This window comes from Trichomonas vaginalis, chromosome I (assembly GCF_026262505.1).
Source record: "Trichomonas vaginalis G3 chromosome I, whole genome shotgun sequence".
NCBI lineage: Eukaryota > Parabasalia > Trichomonadida > Trichomonadidae > Trichomonas > Trichomonas vaginalis.
Window position 1 is genome coordinate 8,434,676 of NC_067203.1, and position 22,159 is coordinate 8,456,834.

The window sequence follows — 22,159 nt, forward strand, 5'->3', positions numbered from 1 at the left end:
CAATACTTTGGAGCATATGTCAAATCTTTAAATGGTGCAAGGTTCTGTTTATATAAGTCAGTCGTATATGTGAAAAGTTCTCCATAAGAAATAGGTTCGAAATATTTGCACTCCCACAATGTTTTCATACCATCCATAGCGGTGTAGTTCTATCCATGCGAACTACATATTTATCTTCTCTCTTTGTATAAATCTTCATCTGTTTCTCAATGTTCATTCCACCACAAGCTTTGAGAATTTCTATATAGTTGCGAATGAAATATGTTGTCATTGGTAATCTTTCGTTTAGCATGTAGTGGTCTTCAACAAGAAGTAAGTCAATAGTTCTAACAGTTTCACATTCTTTTGGTATGTATCTCTTTATTTCATTATGTCTTGAGTCATTGAAATAACCAATGGTAACATTAAATGCTATACCTGTTGCGTCAGAAATTTCTTTGTACTTTACTTTGAGGAAAGTCTCTAACACGATGACTTCTCTCATGTGGTCAATAGTTTCTTCATTTACTCCAGCTGAATGCAAGCATAACGAAACAATTGTCCTCTGTCATAAGTGTGCAGTTCTTTTGTTCAGTTCATTGAAGATTTGGTAGCGTTCAAGATTTATAGGTAATGTGCAAAGATACTTCCAGAACTGACCGCTTCTCTTCTTATAAAACTTCTTTTCACCATTATCTTTCCAAAAGCTTTCTATAAGTGCTGGGTTTCCTGTTTGCTTAAGAGCTTCAAAATGGCTTTCTGGTCATTTGTCAGTGTGCTTTCATCTCTATATGGTCTCTTTTTTGGTTTGCCTTTCTTTACATCTGACATCGTTAAGCCTTCATATTCTGTTAAATCATACATCTTTATTTCAGTAAGATTCTTTATGTTTGTCAAGAAGAAGTCATAGTGCATTTCAACAATACCTGCAGCATTTGCTTCTATCTCTGATATAAAGTTCTCCTTCAAGAGCTGATGTAGTAATGTTCCAATATTATTGAGGTTAACGTAGAACATTCATACTTTCCACCAAGTTTATAAACATACCATCCATCTCTGTTGTGAGTTTATTTTTAATTTTCTCTAAGAGTCTCATGAAACCTTACCGAATGTTTGTGTAAGTAGTCTCTGTTTGGTTCATCTAAAGCTTCGATGTTAAAGTCAATGAGTCTATTGCCTGACTTCACATTTCTTTCCTATTCTCTTAATCTTTCTTTAACCATCTCTCACCTTCTTTTGGTTTGTCGTCAATGGAACGAATGACATCGTTAGCTTTACGAACTTGTTCTATAGCTCTTTTAAACATCTCTCTTCTCTGTTGTTTCAGTGTGTCATCTCTCTTTCGTGTTTCACCAACGTTTGAGTTCGTAAGTTCAAACATCTCTTGACGAACATCATGAGAAAGAGCTTTACGAGTATGACCAACGTTCGCATTTGTTATGTCAAACATCTCACGCCTTACTTCATGAGGTACTGAACGTCTATGATATAAGTCAATAGCAACGTCATTTAAAGGAAATGCTCTTGCATTTATGAACTCATGAATTCTATCAATAGTTATTTCACCATTGTAGTCATTGAGGATGTCAGCGAGTGCCTTTTTGTTTGTTGCGTAATGCTTTGCAACATCTATATTAGCTTCTGTAAGAAGTTGTTTTATTTCCGAGTGTTCTAACTTAGACAACTTCCGATACATCTTTAGTAGGAAATAAAAAAATTTCTTAGAAAAAAATTAGCTTAGATTTTTTAAGGCTAGTTTTAAAATATTTCGAACTTTTTATTTTAATGAAACACATGCAAGATTGCAAGTTCTTTTCATACAATGCTCTCGCTACTGCCATCAAGAATGAGTTCAATGGTGCTTCAAACGTTAATGTTATCTTTAACAAGAAGTTTGTGAAAGAATCTAAGTTTGGTCAGTATGTCAGACATTAGCTATCGTCATTGACCGCAAACGTTATACTTCACAAGAGTTAGCAGTAGTTTTGAAACAAAAGAGTTTCTTCGTGAATGTCAAAGATACTCATTATACTGTTATAAAGAACTCTAATATTGACTTCTTCAGTATTGCTTTAAATCTTTCCGAAAGAAAGAATATAAGAAAGGTGAAACAAATGTGAAATATTATCCTTCATCTCTGAAGACAATAACGAACAAAGATGTTATACAGAAATTCTTACCAAAGGTTGAAGAAGCTTCTATTGACATTGACGAAGGAAGTGAAATGGTTGAAGAAATAGACCCTGAAGCTATTTAAAGCAAAAATATATTTTGAAGAACTGATGGTGTTACCATGTTACCATGTGCTACCAGGTTATTTAACTTCTTTTAAAAATGATGACAACATGACATTTTGACAACAGTCCAGGAAATAAATTGTATCGTTAATGTTTACGTTAATGTTTTTCATTGAAATCGGTAAGTTTTCATTAACTTTTTCATTAAATTTTGTCAAAGTGCAAATCTTCACTTCGTCAAAAAGTTAATGTTTTTCATTAAATTTTGTCAAAGTGCAAATCTTCACTTCGTCAAAAAGTTAATGTTTTTCATTGAAATCGGTAAGTTTTCATTCTTCCTCTTTGAAGTTATCGAAATATTCTGTTATTTTTTCCTTCAGTAATGGTAAGTCTTCTTTGAAGGTAAGTATTGTGCAACCTTTGATGTCATAGTGTGTTTGAGGAAGAGTATTTTTGACAATTTCCTTTATTTGCTCATTCGGTGTCATTGAAATCGGTAAGTTTTCACGAATAGAACCAGTTTCTGTCAGATTTATATATTTTAGCAAGGTCGTAAAAGCTTTTGTTGTTTCTCTGACTAAATGCAACATAACCATATTTTATCTTCTTCTTTCTCAACTCTTCAGTATATATCATATACTTATAACTCTTTTCCTTTCCTTTTGGTACTGAACGCGGTATTCTTTTCTGTATGCTTTGTCTTTGGATTCAATGACTTCATCTTTTGCTTGAAGTTTCTTTTCATCTCTCCACGTTCTGCTTTATATAGTTCATCTAACATCATGAAAATATAACAAGCATAACGAGGTGAAGCCCACATTGCTACAGCGTTTACTAAAAGTCTATGAACATAATAACCTTTCAAACCAGGAGCCAAATTCTTGCGATTTTCGTACGGAATCTCTTCTCTCGGTTTTCCGAGGGAAGCAATCATATGAGGAAATTCTTCTAAAAGTTCTTTTGTCTGTTGGTTTTCAAACCAATGATATGCTTGCTTTGTAGAACGAAGAGCATTCATTATACTTTGCTTTGGTACATGTCATCTTTGACCGAACGAATGAGGCGAAGTTGTTTGTTATATTGTATGTATTCGTATTCTTCATTTATGGCTTCATGAACGATAGCAGTTGTTGTGTTCTCTAATGTTGACATTACTGTCTTTACATACAAATAAAAAAAATAAATAAAATAAAAACTAACTTTATTTCTCTGTGTTAAAGAAATTGTTAAAAATTCATGGTTACATATGTGAAAAGAAGTCACGAACAAATGAAGGTCATAAGATTCAGCACATAATTCTGAATTGAATGGTGTGTCATACATGTCAAACCGTCAAGAATTGAAGGAGATACGAGGCTATAAAGATTTTGGATATTTTCTGACACACACCCTGAGGGAAAAGTGACAAAACACGACGATAGAAAAAGTGACAAAATGGGAGAAAGTTGTTCCCGACCAAAATGCAATCATGTCGAAAAAGTGACATTTGTAAAGTTAGACGATAGGATTTCCTGAAAAAGTGCAAGACTTGTTCTGAATCAGGACAAGATTTGTCTTGAAAAAATACAAGACTTGTTCTGAAAAAATACAAGACTTGTTCTGAAAAAAATACAAGACTTGTCTTGAATCAGGACAATTGTTCTCAAATTTGAGAACTTTACAAGAAAAACTGACTAAAAAGTGCAAGACTTGTTCTGAATCAGGACAAGATTTGTCTTGAAAAAATACAAGACTTGTTCTGAAAAATAACAAGACTTGTTCTGAAAAAAATACAAGACTTGTCTTGAATCAGGACAAAACTTTACAAAATGTAAACTTTACATAACCGTTTCTATCGTACATGATATTAGTTGACATTGTAAACTATCTTCATGTAAAGTATGGCGGTTTGAAACCGTCGGGAACCTTCACTTTTTTGACGAACTTTCCGCAGCAATTTTAAAAATTTGTGAAAACTCAACGGTTTGACACGTGCATATGTCATTTTACTCAGAATTTTGTGCTGAATTCAGCAAAAATAATGTTTATGTTAGCATGTTAGATCTAACACGTTTTCTAACCTCTTTTTCTAACATAACTATTTACAAGCGTTTTACATGGTATATGTTGCGATGGTTCATGACTTTAAACAGTTTTTGTAGCTTCTATTTCTTCTTTTAGTACATCGAATGTTTTAACAATGCGAAGGTTTTCTTTTAATTTCTTCTTGACGTCAGATAGAAGGAATCGTCAGCAGTTGGATAATTTTTGTTCAGAAATGCTAACAGTTCCATTTTATCTTCTGCTGGCTTTTCTACTTCTTTCTTTAAATCTGCATAGTCGTTTCTCATTTTTTCTATCTCTTTGACGGAGTAGTTATATTTCCTCATCGCTGCCTTACATTTTGAACATTGCGGGTTCATTTTTGCGTTATACATTGAAATTTGACCTGCTAAAACAACTAAGGCGTCAATTGCTCTTCATCTCAAACATACGGGTCTTAGTTGTTCGTTCCATACTTTGCCTCTTCTATCTTTATCTCTTATTTCCCAAACACATTCAGCAACTAATGAAACAAGTTATCGTAGGTCTTAAATTCTTCAGATTTATATATGTCAGAAACATTCTTATAACCCATGTCGCAATCTTTGTCATAACTTTATGGTTGCAATAGAAACAAAGGAATTCATAATTTACTTTACGTATGAACTTCTTATTTTCTACTGAGTCAGTTGTTTTTGACTTCAATTTCGTCGAATTCAGGAATAGTTAGTTTTTGTTGTTGGATTTCAGGCAATTTGGGTAAATGGTCAATAATGTCCTGCATTTCATAAAGATACTGTTCATTTGTTTCATCTTTCGCACTACAGTCTAAATTACTTGTTAAAAGTTCTTGCTTTATCTTCTGGATTTTTGTTTCGAAAGTATATGAAGAAGGAATAGCTTTTCATCTCTACTAACATAGATGTTGGATTCAGGACTAACGAGTTTGGTGCTGTAGTTTGAATTGTTGTTGTGCCGATTGTTGAAATCATATCTTTACATACAAGATAAAAATTTTTCTTAGAAAAAAATTAGCGTTATTTTTCTTTCATAAGGAAATGTCAAAAATTCATGATTTTCGAGAGTTTTAGACCATGTTAGAAAAGTGGTTAGAAAACGTGTTAGATCTACATTCTAACATAAACATTATTTTTGGTGTAAATTTATGAAAACATTAATAATTCCATGACTGTTCTCATTCATGTCTGATTTACATCTAATGAAAAAGTTTAGAAGAATTTTCTTATTCTTTCTGGCTTATTTTTGTCTTTCCAGTACTCCCACTCTAATGGTCCCAGATGAGTTGGCTTTGACTCTCTCAAGTTCTTAGATGGTATAACATCTTCAACGCCTCCTTCATATCTTACTTTATAAGTGTCATGCGTTTGTGTTGTAGCCAAGTATTTCAATACCACTCCTCGCTTTGCTTCGTCAATGGTTTCAGCAAGTTTGCCATTACTACTTTCTAATTTATGACGAGGGTAAAATGCTATGGAGTCGTCAGCAGCTTTTATAAGATATCCATTACCTTGCGTAGAGTCTACGATATAATAATTTCGACTTAACCTTAAACGTTTCTTTGTCAACGGTTTGTCGTCAAGAACTACACGAACTTTTGTACCAGGAATGAGGGTAAATTGTGTTGAATTTCTGATTATTTTGTGTTTGCTTCGTTTCTTTTGTTATACTTTTCTTCTTGTTGTTGTGTCATTGAATTTGGTGTATGTCCTGTTGTAGAATGTGTTGAGGAATTATATACTTCGAGAAAGTGTTTCATTGTTTCTTCGGTAAAGTCTCGCTCTTGGTTTAAAATCTCTGAGCGTTCTTATGAAGCGGTTTATGATGCCGAGTATGTTATGGTTATGGTTTCAGTAGTGTAGTGAGTTATGTTATGCTTAATGAGAAATTCTGTGATTTCATTGCTGAGGTATGCACTGTTTGGTCTGATGTTAAAGTACTTGGGTTATGTTCTGCTACAAACTTTTGTTAAAACTCTTAACACTTCACGAGTTCCTTTATTTTTCATTGGATATGCATATGCTTTACGAGTGTTTAACATTTATGAAGATGAAGGAATGGTTTATGTCCTCCTTTTCTGCTTTGAATGAGAGTGTCAAATTGGTATGCGTCAGGAGTGTTGGAGTAAATTGGTAAAAAGTAGTCGTAAGGGTTTATTTTTGTTTTGATGTACAACATTTTTGTCAAAGAACCTTTTCACTTCAGCTCTGTTAGTAAATCCCCGACTCTTTGCAGCTTCATTGAACTTCTTAAATGACCTCCATGGATGTTGTTCGAATACTTCTTTTCAAGCTCATTTATGTAAAGTTAAAGATTTTAACCAACTCGTATCCAAGCGTGTATTGTTATATAAGGAGGCATATAATCTTTTTCATTACCTGCTGGGTCTGTAATACCAGCTACAACATGTGTATGATTTCCGCTGCGGTTCCACAGAAAATACCTGTGCTTGAATCTACTGGGTCAGTTGAAATATCATATCTATGCATTCCCTGTCTATCCGAACCCGCTGCAAGATTTGTATAACCTCTTTTTGTTATTGAATGTGAATGGTTTCCTTCCACAGATGTTCTTCCACTGAACCTATGCATATGTGAAGGAAGGTTTTTCAATACCTATTTTCTTTGAACCTCCATCTTCATTGACTGCGTATTTAGTGTAGAATGGAAAACTGTCAACTATTTCATACCATCTACCACCAAATAAAGTGTTTGGATTTATTGGATTCATAGACGTATAAACAGCTCCTATAGGATATATTAAATCATATATGCTCATAACTCTATAAACATATTCTAAAGAACTTATGTCATTAAATACCATTTGGAATGTATCTCCCGATGAAATGTTGCATTTGTTCCACTTTTTATAATGTAATGTTAGTTCAATAGAATTATCCAAGAAAAATTCAAAAGTTCTGGTTGAAGACCTCTAACAAATTCAAATGGAGTTGCTGGTTCACCATTTATAATTTCTGTTGTAAATGTCATTGTATCTGGTTTCAGAAATTTCTTTGTTAGTTCTGCATCCACAATAAGTTTTATCTGCTTTCTTATCTAACATTGTTGGTAGTTCATGTGCTTCAAAGTTTCTGGCATGACTTTCAATGTTCCTGCAACTCTTTATCTAAACTGTTAAGAGTATCTTTTACGCTTGTACTTGGATTTTCTAATGGTGCATTGAACAGGTCCACTCTTGTCGGTCAAAGTTCCGCAATCACAAAGTGATTGCAAAAGAATTGTTCCATTCTGGGAGACATGCAGTGACAATGTCTCCCAGAATGAGACATTGCGACCGACAAGAGTGCACAATACACTCTTGTCGGTCAAAGTTCCGCAATCACAAAGTGATTGCAAAAGATTGTTCCATTCTGGGACATGCAGTGACAATGTCTCCCAGAATGAGACATTGCGACGACAAGAGTGCACAATACACTCTTGTCGCGTCAAAGTTCCGCATCACAAAGTGATGCAAAAGATTTTTCTTCTGGGAGACATGCAGTGACAATGTCTCCAGAATGAGACATTGTGACCGACAATGAGTGCACAATACACTCTTGTCGGTCAAAGTTCCGCATTCAAGTTATGAATGCGGAACTTTCTATCATTCTGGGAGACATGCAGTGACAATGTCTCCCAGAATGAGACATTGCGACCGACAAGAGTGCACAATACACTCTTGTCGGTCAAAGTTCCGCAATCACAAAGTGATTGCAAAAGATTGTTCCATTCTGGGAGACATGCAGTGACAAGTCTCCCAGAATGAGACATTGTGACCGACAGAGTGCACAATACACTCTTGTCGGTCAAAGTTCCGCAATCACAAAAGTGATTGCAAAAGATTGTTCCATTCTGGGAGACATGCAGTGACAATGTCTCCCAGAATGAGACATTGCGACGACAAGAGTGCACAATACACTCTTGTCGGTCAAAGTTCCGCAATCACAAAGTGATTGCAAAAGATTGTTCCATTCTGGGAGACATGCAGTGACAATGTCTCCAGAATGAGACATTGTGACCGACATGAGTGCACAATACACTCTTGTCGGTCAAAGTTCCGCATTCAAGTTATGAATTGCAAAAGAATTTTCTATCATTCTGGGAGACATGCAGTGACAATGTCTCCCAGAATGAGACATTGCGACCGACAGAGTGCACAATACACTCTTGTCGGTCAAAGTTCCGCATCAAGTTATGATGCGAATTTTCATTCTGGGAGACATGCAGTGACAATGTCTCCCAGAATGAGACATTGTGACCGACAAGAGTGCACAATACACTCTTGTCGGTCAAAGTTCCGCAATCACAAAGTGATTGCAAAGAATTGTTCCATTCTGGGAGACATGCAGTGACAATGTCTCCCAGAATGAGACATTGCGACGAAAGAGTGCACAATACACTCTTGTCGGTCAAAGTTCCGCAATCACAAAGTGATTGCAAAAGATTGTTCCATTCTGGGAGACATGCAGTGACAATGTCTCCCAGAATGAGACATTTGGTGACGACAAGAGTGCACAATACACTCTTGTCGGTCAAAGTTCCGCAATCACAAAGTGATTGCAAAAGAATTGTTCCATTCTGGGAGACATGCAGTGACAATGTCTCCCAGAATGAGACATTGCGACCGACAAGAGTGCACAATACACTCTTGTCGGTCAAAGTTCCGCAATCACAAAGTGATTGCAAAAGATTGTTCCATTCTGGGAGACATGCAGTGACAATGTCTCCCAGAATGAGACATTGTGACCGACAAGAGTGCACAATACACTCTTGTCGGTCAAAGTTCCGCAATCACAAAGTGATTGCAAAAGATTTGTTCCATTCTGGGAGACATGCAGTGACAATGTCTCCCAGAATGAGACATTGGACCGACAAGAGTGCACAATACACTCTTGTCGGTCAAAGTTCCGCATTCAAGTTATGATGCAAAAATTTCTATCATTCTGGGAGACATGCAGTGACAATGTCTCCAGAATGAGACATTTGACCGACAGAGTGCACAATACACTCTTGTCGGTCAAAGTTCCGCAATCAAGTTATGAATGCGAACTTTCTCCATTCTGGGAGACATGCAGTGACAATGTCTCCCAGAATGAGACATTGTGACCGACAAGAGTGCACAATACACTCTTGTCGGTCAAAGTTCCGCAATCACAAAGTGATTGCAAAAGATTGTTCCATTCTGGGAGACATGCAGTGACAATGTCTCCCAGAATGAGACATTGTGACCGACAGAGTGCACAATACACTCTTGTCGGTCAAAGTTCCGCAATCACAAGTGATTGCAAAAGATTGTTCCATTCTGGGAGACATGCAGTGACAATGTCTCCCAGAATGAGACATTGTGACCGACAAGAGTGCACAATACACTCTTGTCGGTCAAAGTTCCGCAATCACAAAGTGATTGCAAAAGATTGTTCCATTCTGGAGACATGCAGTGACAATGTCTCCCAGAATGAGACATTGACCGACAAGAGTGCACAATACACTCTTGTCGGTCAAAGTTCCGCATCACAAGTGAGTTTGCAAAAGATTGTTCCATTCTGGGAGACATGCAGTGACAATGTCTCCCAGAATGAGACATTGTGACCGACAAGAGTGCACAATACACTCTTGTCGGTCAAAGTTCCGCAATCACAAAGTGATTGCAAAAGATTGTTCCATTCTGGGAGACATGCAGTGACAATGTCTCCCAGAATGAGACATTGTGACCGACAGAGTGCACAATACACTCTTGTCGGTCAAAGTTCCGCAATCACAAAGTGATTGCAAAAGATTGTTCCATTCTGGGAGACATGCAGTGACAATGTCTCCAGAATGAGACATTGCGACCGACAAGAGTGCACAATACACTCTTGTCGGTCAAAGTTCCGCAATCACAAAGTGATTGCAAAAGATTGTTCCATTCTGGGAGACATGCAGTGACAATGTCTCCCAGAATGAGACATTGCGACCGACAAGAGTGCACAATACACTCTTGTCGGTCAAAGTTCCGCAATCACAAAGTGATTGCAGATTGTTCCATTCTGGGAGACATGCAGTGACAATGTCTCCCAGAATGAGACATTGTGACCGACAAGAGTGCACAATACACTCTTGTCGGTCAAAGTTCCGCATCACAAAGTGATTGCAAAGATTGTTCCATTCTGGGAGACATGCAGTGACAATGTCTCCCAGAATGAGACATTGTGACCGACAGAGTGCACAATACACTCTTGTCGGTCAAAGTTCCGCATTCAAGTGTTGCAAGAATTGTTCATTCTGGGAGACATGCAGTGACAATGTCTCCCAGAATGAGACATGACCGACAAGAGTGCACAATACACTCTTGTCGGTCAAAGTTCCGCATTCAAGTGATTGCAAGATTGTTCCATTCTGGGAGACATGCAGTGACAATGTCTCCCAGAATGAGACATTGCGACCGACAGAGTGCACAATACACTCTTGTCGGTCAAAGTAATCAAAGTGATTGCAAAAATTGTTCATCTCTGGGAGACATGCAGTGACAATGTCTCCCAGAATGAGACATTGCGACCGACAAGAGTGCACAATACACTCTTGTCGGTCAAAGTTCCGCATCACAAAGTGATTGCAAAGATTGTTCCATTCTGGGAGACATGCAGTGACAATGTCTCCCAGAATGAGACATTGCGACCGAAGAGTGCACAATACACTCTTGTCGGTCAAAGTTCCGCAATCACAAAGTGATTGCAAAAGATTTTCCATTCTGGGAGACATGCAGTGACAATGTCTCCCAGAATGAGACATTGTGACCGACATGAGTGCACAATACACTCTTGTCGGTCAAAGTTCCGCAATTCAAAGTGATTGCGGAACTTTTATTCATTCTGGGAGACATGCAGTGACAATGTCTCCAGAATGAGACATTGTGACCGACAGAGTGCACAATACACTCTTGTCGGTCAAAGTTCCGCAATCACAAGTGATTGCAAAAGATTGTTCATTCTGGGAGACATGCAGTGACAATGTCTCCCAGAATGAGACATTGTGACCGACAAGAGTGCACAATACACTCTTGTCGGTCAAAGTTCCGCAATCACAAAGTGATTGCAAAAGATTGTTCCATTCTGGGAGACATGCAGTGACAATGTCTCCCAGAATGAGACATTGTGACCGACAGAGTGCACAATACACTCTTGTCGGTCAAAGTTCCGCAATCACAAAGTGATTGCAAAAGATTGTTCCATTCTGGGAGACATGCAGTGACAATGTCTCCCAGAATGAGACATTGCGACGACAAGAGTGCACAATACACTCTTGTCGGTCAAAGTTCCGCAATCACAAAGTGATTGCAAAAGATTGTTCCATTCTGGGAGACATGCAGTGACAATGTCTCCAGAATGAGACATTGTGACCGACAAGAGTGCACAATACACTCTTGTCGGTCAAAGTTCCGCATCACAAAGTGATTGCAAAAGATTGTTCATTCTGGGAGACATGCAGTGACAATGTCTCCCAGAATGAGACATTGTGACCGACAGAGTGCACAATACACTCTTGTCGGTCAAAGTTCCGCATTCAAGTTATGAATGCGGAACTTCTATCATTCTGGGAGACATGCAGTGACAATGTCTCCCAGAATGAGACATTGTGACCGACAAGAGTGCACAATACACTCTTGTCGGTCAAAGTTCCGCAATCACAAAGTGATTGAAAAGATTGTTCCATTCTGGGAGACATGCAGTGACAATGTCTCTCAGAATGAGACATTGTGACCGACAAGAGTGCACAATACACTCTTGTCGGTCAAAGTTCCGCAATCACAAAGTGATTGCAAAAGATTGTTCCATTCTGGGAGACATGCAGTGACAATGTCTCCCAGAATGAGACATTGCGACCGACAAGAGTGCACAATACACTCTTGTCGGTCAAAGTTCCGCAATCACAAAGTGATTGCAAAAGATTGTTCCATTCTGGGAGACATGCAGTGACAATGTCTCCCAGAATGAGACATTGCGACCGACAAGAGTGCACAATACACTCTTGTCGGTCAAAGTTCCGCATCACAAAGTGATTGCAAAGATTGTTCCATTCTGGGAGACATGCAGTGACAATGTCTCCAGAATGAGACATTGCGACCGACATGAGTGCACAATACACTCTTGTCGGTCAAAGTTCCGCATTCACAAGTGATGCAAAAGATTGTTCCATTCTGGGAGACATGCAGTGACAATGTCTCCCAGAATGAGACATTGCGACCGACATGAGTGCACAATACACTCTTGTCGGTCAAAGTTCCGCATTCAAGTTATGAATGCGGAACTTTCTATCATTCTGGGAGACATGCAGTGACAATGTCTCCCAGAATGAGACATTGCGACCGACAGAGTGCACAATACACTCTTGTCGGTCAAAGTTCCGCAATCACAAAGTGATTGCAAAAGATTGTTCCATTCTGGGAGACATGCAGTGACAATGTCTCCAGAATGAGACATTGTGACCGACAAGAGTGCACAATACACTCTTGTCGGTCAAAGTTCCGCATCAAGTTATGAATGCGGATTGTTCATTCTGGGAGACATGCAGTGACAATGTCTCCCAGAATGAGACATTGCGACCGACAAGAGTGCACAATACACTCTTGTCGGTCAAAGTTCCGCAATTCACAAGTGATTGCAAAAGATTTTCCATTCTGGAGACATGCAGTGACAATGTCTCCCAGAATGAGACATTGCGACCGACAGAGTGCACAATACACTCTTGTCGGTCAAAGTTCCGCAATCACAAAGTGATTGCAAAAGATTGTTCCATTCTGGGAGACATGCAGTGACAATGTCTCCCAGAATGAGACATTGTGACCGACAAGAGTGCACAATACACTCTTGTCGGTCAAAGTTCCGCAATCACAAGTTATGAATTGCATTTCTATCATTCTGGGAGACATGCAGTGACAATGTCTCCCAGAATGAGACATTGTGACCGACAAGAGTGCACAATACACTCTTGTCGGTCAAAGTTCCGCATTCAAGTGATGAATGCGGAACTTTCTATCATTCTGGGAGACATGCAGTGACAATGTCTCCCAGAATGAGACATTGACCGACAAGAGTGCACAATACACTCTTGTCGGTCAAAGTTCCGCAATCACAAAGTGATTGCAAAAGATTGTTCCATTCTGGGAGACATGCAGTGACAATGTCTCCCAGAATGAGACATTGTGACCGACAGAGTGCACAATACACTCTTGTCGGTCAAAGTTCCGCATCACAAAGTGATTGCAAAAGATTGTTCCATTCTGGGAGACATGCAGTGACAATGTCTCCAGAATGAGACATTGTGACCGAATGAGTGCACAATACACTCTTGTCGGTCAAAGTTCCGCAATCACAAAGTGATTGCAAAAATTGTTCCATTCTGGGAGACATGCAGTGACAATGTCTCCCAGAATGAGACATTGCGACCGACAAGAGTGCACAATACACTCTTGTCGGTCAAAGTTCCGCATCAAAGTTATGAAGATTGTTCCATTCTGGGAGACATGCAGTGACAATGTCTCCCAGAATGAGACATTGCGACCGAAGAGTGCACAATACACTCTTGTCGGTCAAAGTTCCGCAATCACAAAGTGATGCAAAAATTGTTCCATTCTGGGAGACATGCAGTGACAATGTCTCCCAGAATGAGACATTGCGACCGAAGAGTGCACAATACACTCTTGTCGGTCAAAGTTCCGCATCACAAAGTGATTGCAAAAGATTGTTCCATTCTGGGAGACATGCAGTGACAATGTCTCCCAGAATGAGACATTGCGACCGACAAGAGTGCACAATACACTCTTGTCGGTCAAAGTTCCGCAATCACAAAGTGATTGCAAAAGATTGTTCCATTCTGGGAGACATGCAGTGACAATGTCTCCCAGAATGAGACATTGTGACCGACAGAGTGCACAATACACTCTTGTCGGTCAAAGTTCCGCAATCAAAGTGATTGCAAAAATTGTTCCATTCTGGGAGACATGCAGTGACAATGTCCCAGAATGAGACATTGCGACCGACAAGAGTGCACAATACACTCTTGTCGGTCAAAGTTCCGCAATCACAAAGTGATTGCAAAAGATTGTTCCATTCTGGGAGACATGCAGTGACAATGTCTCCCAGAATGAGACATTGTGACCGACAAGAGTGCACAATACACTCTTGTCGGTCAAAGTTCCGCATCAAGTGATTGCAAATTCTATCATTCTGGGAGACATGCAGTGACAATGTCTCCCAGAATGAGACATTGTGACCGACAAGAGTGCACAATACACTCTTGTCGGTCAAAGTTCCGCAATTCAAGTGAATGCGGAATTGTATCATTCTGGGAGACATGCAGTGACAATGTCTCCAGAATGAGACATTGTGACCGACAGAGTGCACAATACACTCTTGTCGGTCAAAGTTCCGCAATCACAAGTGATGCAAGATTTTATCATTCTGGGAGACATGCAGTGACAATGTCTCCCAGAATGAGACATTGTGACCGACAGAGTGCACAATACACTCTTGTCGGTCAAAGTTCCGCATCAAAGTGATTGCAAAAGAATTGTTCCATTCTGGGAGACATGCAGTGACAATGTCTCCCAGAATGAGACATTGTGACCGACAAGAGTGCACAATACACTCTTGTCGGTCAAAGTTCCGCAATCACAAAGTGATTGCAAAAGATTGTTCCATTCTGGGAGACATGCAGTGACAATGTCTCCCAGAATGAGACATTGTGACCGACAAGAGTGCACAATACACTCTTGTCGGTCAAAGTTCCGCAATCACAAGTGATTGCAAAGATTGTTCATTCTGGGAGACATGCAGTGACAATGTCTCCCAGAATGAGACATTGTGACCGACATGAGTGCACAATACACTCTTGTCGGTCAAAGTTCCGCAATCACAAAGTGATTGCAAAAGATTTTTCCATTCTGGGAGACATGCAGTGACAATGTCTCCCAGAATGAGACATTGTGACCGACAAGAGTGCACAATACACTCTTGTCGGTCAAAGTTCCGCAATCACAAGTGATTGCAAAAGATTGTTCCATTCTGGGAGACATGCAGTGACAATGTCTCCCAGAATGAGACATTGTGACCGACAAGAGTGCACAATACACTCTTGTCGGTCAAAGTTCCGCATCAAAGTGATTGCAAAAGATTGTTCCATTCTGGGAGACATGCAGTGACAATGTCTCCCAGAATGAGACATTGTGACCGACAAGAGTGCACAATACACTCTTGTCGGTCAAAGTTCCGCATCACAAGTGATTGCAAAAGATTTTCCATTCTGGGAGACATGCAGTGACAATGTCTCCCAGAATGAGACATTGCGACCGACAAGAGTGCACAATACACTCTTGTCGGTCAAAGTTCCGCATCAAATGATTGCGGAGATTGTTCATTCTGGGAGACATGCAGTGACAATGTCTCCCAGAATGAGACATTGTGACCGACAGAGTGCACAATACACTCTTGTCGGTCAAAGTTCCGCAATCAAGTATGCAAAAGAATTCTTCATTCTGGGAGACATGCAGTGACAATGTCTCCCAGAATGAGACATTGCGACCGACAAGAGTGCACAATACACTCTTGTCGGTCAAAGTTCCGCAATCACAAAGTGATTGCAAAAGATTGTTCCATTCTGGGAGACATGCAGTGACAATGTCTCCCAGAATGAGACATTGCGACCGACAAGAGTGCACAATACACTCTTGTCGGTCAAAGTTCCGCAATCACAAAGTGATTGCAAAAGATTGTTCCATTCTGGGAGACATGCAGTGACAATGTCTCCCAGAATGAGACATTGTGACCGACAAGAGTGCACAATACACTCTTGTCGGTCAAAGTTCCGCAATCACAAAGTGATTGCAAAAGATTGTTCCATTCTGGGAGACATGCAGTGACAATGTCTCCCAGAATGAGACATGTGACCGACAAGAGTGCACAATACACTCTTGTCGGTCAAAGTTCCGCAATCACAAAGTGATTGCAAAAGATTGTTCCATTCTGGGAGACATGCAGTGACAATGTCTCCAGAATGAGACATTGCGACCGACAGAGTGCACAATACACTCTTGTCGGTCAAAGTTCCGCAATCACAAAGTGATTGCAAAAGATTGTTCCATTCTGGGAGACATGCAGTGACAATGTCTCCCAGAATGAGACATTGCGACCGACATGAGTGCACAATACACTCTTGTCGGTCAAAGTTCCGCAATCACAAAGTGATTGCAAAAGATTGTTCCATTCTGGGAGACATGCAGTGACAATGTCTCCCAGAATGAGACATTGTGACCGACATGAGTGCACAATACACTCTTGTCGGTCAAAGTTCCGTAATCACAAAGTGATTGCAAAAGATTGTTCCATTCTGGGAGACATGCAGTGACAATGTCTCCAGAATGAGACATTGTGACCGACATGAGTGCACAATACACTCTTGTCGGTCAAAGTTCCGCATTCAAGTATGAAGACTTTCTATCATTCTGGGAGACATGCAGTGACAATGTCTCCCAGAATGAGACATTGCGACCGACAGAGTGCACAATACACTCTTGTCGGTCAAAGTTCCGCATCAAAGTGATTGCAAAAGATTGTTCCATTCTGGGAGACATGCAGTGACAATGTCTCCCAGAATGAGACATTGCGACCGACAGAGTGCACAATACACTCTTGTCGGTCAAAGTTCCGCAATCACAAAGTGATTGCAAAAGATTGTTCCATTCTGGGAGACATGCAGTGACAATGTCTCCCAGAATGAGACATTGTGACCGACAAGAGTGCACAATACACTCTTGTCGGTCAAAGTTCCGCAATCACAAAGTGATGCAAAAGATTGTTCCATTCTGGGAGACATGCAGTGACAATGTCTCCCAGAATGAGACATTGCGACCGACATGAGTGCACAATACACTCTTGTCGGTCAAAGTTCCGCAATCACAAAGTGATTGCAAAAGATTGTTCCATTCTGGGAGACATGCAGTGACAATGTCTCCCAGAATGAGACATTGCGACCGACAGAGTGCACAATACACTCTTGTCGGTCAAAGTTCCGCAATCACAAAGTGATTGCAAAAGATTGTTCCATTCTGGGAGACATGCAGTGACAATGTCTCTCGGAATGAGACATTGCGACCGAAGAGTGCACAATACACTCTTGTCGGTCAAAGTTCCGCATCAAGTTATGAATGCGGAATTCTATCATTCTGGGAGACATGCAGTGACAATGTCTCCCAGAATGAGACATTGCGACCGACATGAGTGCACAATACACTCTTGTCGGTCAAAGTTCCGCATCACAAGTGATTGCAAAAGAGTTCCATTCTGGGAGACATGCAGTGACAATGTCTCCCAGAATGAGACATTGACCGACAAGAGTGCACAATACACTCTTGTCGGTCAAAGTTCCGCAATCACAAAGTGATTGCAAAGATTGTTCCATTCTGGGAGACATGCAGTGACAATGTCTCCCAGAATGAGACATTGTGACCGACAAGAGTGCACAATACACTCTTGTCGGTCAAAGTTCCGCATTCAAGTTATGAATGCGGAACTTCTATCATTCTGGGAGACATGCAGTGACAATGTCTCCCAGAATGAGACATTGTGACCGACAAGAGTGCACAATACACTCTTGTCGGTCAAAGTTCCGCAATCACAAGTGATTGCAAAAGATTGTTCCATTCTGGGAGACATGCAGTGACAATGTCTCCCAGAATGAGACATTGTGACCGACAAGAGTGCACAATACACTCTTGTCGGTCAAAGTTCCGCAATCACAAAGTGATTGAAGATTGTTCCATTCTGGGAGACATGCAGTGACAATGTCTCCCAGAATGAGACATTGTGACCGACAGAGTGCACAATACACTCTTGTCGGTCAAAGTTCCGCAATTCACAAAGTGATTGCAAAAGATTTTCCATTCTGGGAGACATGCAGTGACAATGTCTCCCAGAATGAGACATTGTGACCGACATGAGTGCACAATACACTCTTGTCGGTCAAAGTTCCGCAATCACAAAGTGATTGCAAAAGATTGTTCCATTCTGGGAGACATGCAGTGACAATGTCTCCCAGAATGAGACATTGTGACCGACATGAGTGCACAATACACTCTTGTCGGTCAAAGTTCCGCAATCACAAAGTGATTGCAAAAGATTGTTCCATTCTGGGAGACATGCAGTGACAATGTCTCCCAGAATGAGACATTGTGACCGACAGAGTGCACAATACACTCTTGTCGGTCAAAGTTCCGCATTCAAGTTATGAATGCGGAATTTCTATCATTCTGGGAGACATGCAGTGACAATGTCTCCCAGAATGAGACATTGCGACCGACAAGAGTGCACAATACACTCTTGTCGGTCAAAGTTCCGCAATCACAAGTGATTGCAAAAGATTGTTCCATTCTGGGAGACATGCAGTGACAATGTCTCCCAGAATGAGACATTGTGACCGACAAGAGTGCACAATACACTCTTGTCGGTCAAAGTTCCGCATTCAAGTTATGAATGCGAACTTTCTATCATTCTGGGAGACATGCAGTGACAATGTCTCCCAGAATGAGACATTGTGACCGACAGAGTGCACAATACACTCTTGTCGGTCAAAGTTCCGCAATCACAAAGTGAGCAAAAGATTGTTCCATTCTGGAGACATGCAGTGACAATGTCTCTCAGAATGAGACATTGCGACCGACAAGAGTGCACAATACACTCTTGTCGGTCAAAGTTCCGCAATCACAAAGTGATTGCAAAAGATTGTTCCATTCTGGGAGACATGCAGTGACAATGTCTCCCAGAATGAGACATTGCGACCGACAAGAGTGCACAATACACTCTTGTCGGTCAAAGTTCCGCAATCATTATTAATGCGAACTTTTTCATTCTGGGAGACATGCAGTGACAATGTCTCCCAGAATGAGACATTGCGACCGACAAGAGTGCACAATACACTCTTGTCGGTCAAAGTTCCGCATCAAAAGTGAATGCAAATTTTCATTCTGGGAGACATGCAGTGACAATGTCTCCCAGAATGAGACATTGCGACCGACAAGAGTGCACAATACACTCTTGTCGGTCAAAGTTCCGCAATCACAAAGTGATTGCAAAGATTGTTCATTCTGGGAGACATGCAGTGACAATGTCTCCCAGAATGAGACATTGTGACCGACAAGAGTGCACAATACACTCTTGTCGGTCAAAGTTCCGCAATCACAAAGTTTGCAATGATTGTTCATTCTGGGAGACATGCAGTGACAATGTCTCCAGAATGAGACATTGCGACCGACAAGAGTGCACAATACACTCTTGTCGGTCAAAGTTCCGCAATCACAAAGTGATTGCAAAAGATTGTTCCATTCTGGGAGACATGCAGTGACAATGTCTCCAGAATGAGACATTGTGACCGACAAGAGTGCACAATACACTCTTGTCGGTCAAAGTTCCGCAATCACAAAGTGATTGCAAAAGATTGTTCCATTCTGGGAGACATGCAGTGACAATGTCTCCCAGAATGAGACATTGACCGACATGAGTGCACAATACACTCTTGTCGGTCAAAGTTCCGCAATCACAAAGTGATTGCAAAAGATTGTTCCATTCTGGGAGACATGCAGTGACAATGTCTCCCAGAATGAGACATTGTGACCGACATGAGTGCACAATACACTCTTGTCGGTCAAAGTTCCGCAATCAAGTGATTGCGATTTTATCATTCTGGGAGACATGCAGTGACAATGTCTCCCAGAATGAGACATTGCGACCGACAAGAGTGCACAATACACTCTTGTCGGTCAAAGTTCCGCAATCACAAAGTGATTGCAAAAGATTGTTCCATTCTGGGAGACATGCAGTGACAATGTCTCCCAGAATGAGACATTGCGACCGACATGAGTGCACAATACACTCTTGTCGGTCAAAGTTCCGCATCAAAGTTTGAAAGATTGTTCATTCTGGGAGACATGCAGTGACAATGTCTCCCAGAATGAGACATTGCGACCGACATGAGTGCACAATACACTCTTGTCGGTCAAAGTTCCGCAATCACAAAGTGATTGCAAAAGATTGTTCCATTCTGGGAGACATGCAGTGACAATGTCTCCCAGAATGAGACATTGCGACCGACAAGAGTGCACAATACACTCTTGTCGGTCAAAGTTCCGCAATCACAAAGTGATTGCAAAAGATTGTTCCATTCTGGGAGACATGCAGTGACAATGTCTCCCAGAATGAGACATTGACCGACAAGAGTGCACAATACACTCTTGTCGGTCAAAGTTCCGCATCACAATGAATGCGGATTTTATCATTCTGGGAGACATGCAGTGACAATGTCTCCCAGAATGAGACATTGTGACCGACAAGAGTGCACAATACACTCTTGTCGGTCAAAGTTCCGCAATCACAGTTATGAATGATTTTCATTCTGGGAGACATGCAGTGACAATGTCTCCCAGAATGAGACATTGCGACCGACAAGAGTGCACAATACACTCTTGTCGGTCAAAGTTCCGCAATCACAAAGTGATTGCAAAAGATTGTTCCATTCTGGGAGACATGCAGTGACAATGTCTCCCAGAATGAGACATTGCCGACATGAGTGCACAATACACTCTTGTCGGTCAAAGTTCCGCATCAAGTTATGAATGCGGATTGTTCATTCTGGGAGACATGCAGTGACAATGTCTCCCAGAATGAGACATTGCGACCGACAAGAGTGCACAATACACTCTTGTCGGTCAAAGTTCCGCAATCACAAAGTGATTGCAAAAGATTGTTCCATTCTGGGAGACATGCAGTGACAATGTCTCCCAGAATGAGACATTGCGACCGACAAGAGTGCACAATACACTCTTGTCGGTCAAAGTTCCGCATTCAAGTTATGAATGCAACTTTCTATCATTCTGGGAGACATGCAGTGACAATGTCTCCCAGAATGAGACATTGCGACCGACAAGAGTGCACAATACACTCTTGTCGGTCAAAGTTCCGCAATCACAAAGTGATTGCAAAAGATTGTTCCATTCTGGGAGACATGCAGTGACAATGTCTCCCAGAATGAGACATTGTGACCGACAAGAGTGCACAATACACTCTTGTCGGTCAAAGTTCCGCAATCACAAAGTGATTGCAAAAGATTGTTCCATTCTGGGAGACATGCAGTGACAATGTCTCCCAGAATGAGACATTGTGACCGACAAGAGTGCACAATACACTCTTGTCGGTCAAAGTTCCGCAATCACAAAGTGATTGCAAAAGATTGTTCCATTCTGGGAGACATGCAGTGACAATGTCTCCCAGAATGAGACATTGTGACCGACATGAGTGCACAATACACTCTTGTCGGTCAAAGTTCCGCAATCAAAAGTGAATGCAACTTGTTCATTCTGGGAGACATGCAGTGACAATGTCTCCCAGAATGAGACATTGCGACCGACATGAGTGCACAATACACTCTTGTCGGTCAAAGTTCCGCAATCACAAAGTGATTGCAAAAGATTGTTCCATTCTGGGAGACATGCAGTGACAATGTCTCCAGAATGAGACATTGTGACCGACAAGAGTGCACAATACACTCTTGTCGGTCAAAGTTCCGCAATCAAATGAATGCGATTTCTATCATTCTGGGAGACATGCAGTGACAATGTCTCCCAGAATGAGACATTGCGACCGACATGAGTGCACAATACACTCTTGTCGGTCAAAGTTCCGCAATCACAAAGTGATTGCAAAAGATTGTTCCATTCTGGGAGACATGCAGTGACAATGTCTCCAGAATGAGACATTGCGACCGACATGAGTGCACAATACACTCTTGTCGGTCAAAGTTCCGCAATCACAAAGTGATTGCAAAAGATTGTTCCATTCTGGGAGACATGCAGTGACAATGTCTCCCAGAATGAGACATTGTGAC

At 40.8% G+C, this 22,159-nt stretch overlaps 2 pseudogenes across 2 annotated transcripts, besides 1 other annotated feature; one reads left to right on the forward strand and one right to left on the reverse strand.

The window, feature by feature from the left end:
• Positions 1-7,379: part of a mobile genetic element that runs on past the window's edge.
• TVAGG3_0952260 lies at positions 1,765-2,194 on the forward strand (annotated as a pseudogene). Its single transcript has one exon. A coding segment is annotated over exon 1 (430 nt).
• On the reverse strand, positions 2,546-3,150 carry TVAGG3_0952270 (annotated as a pseudogene). Its single transcript has one exon. A coding segment is annotated over exon 1 (605 nt).
• Positions 7,380-22,159: the final 14,780 nt, after the last annotated feature.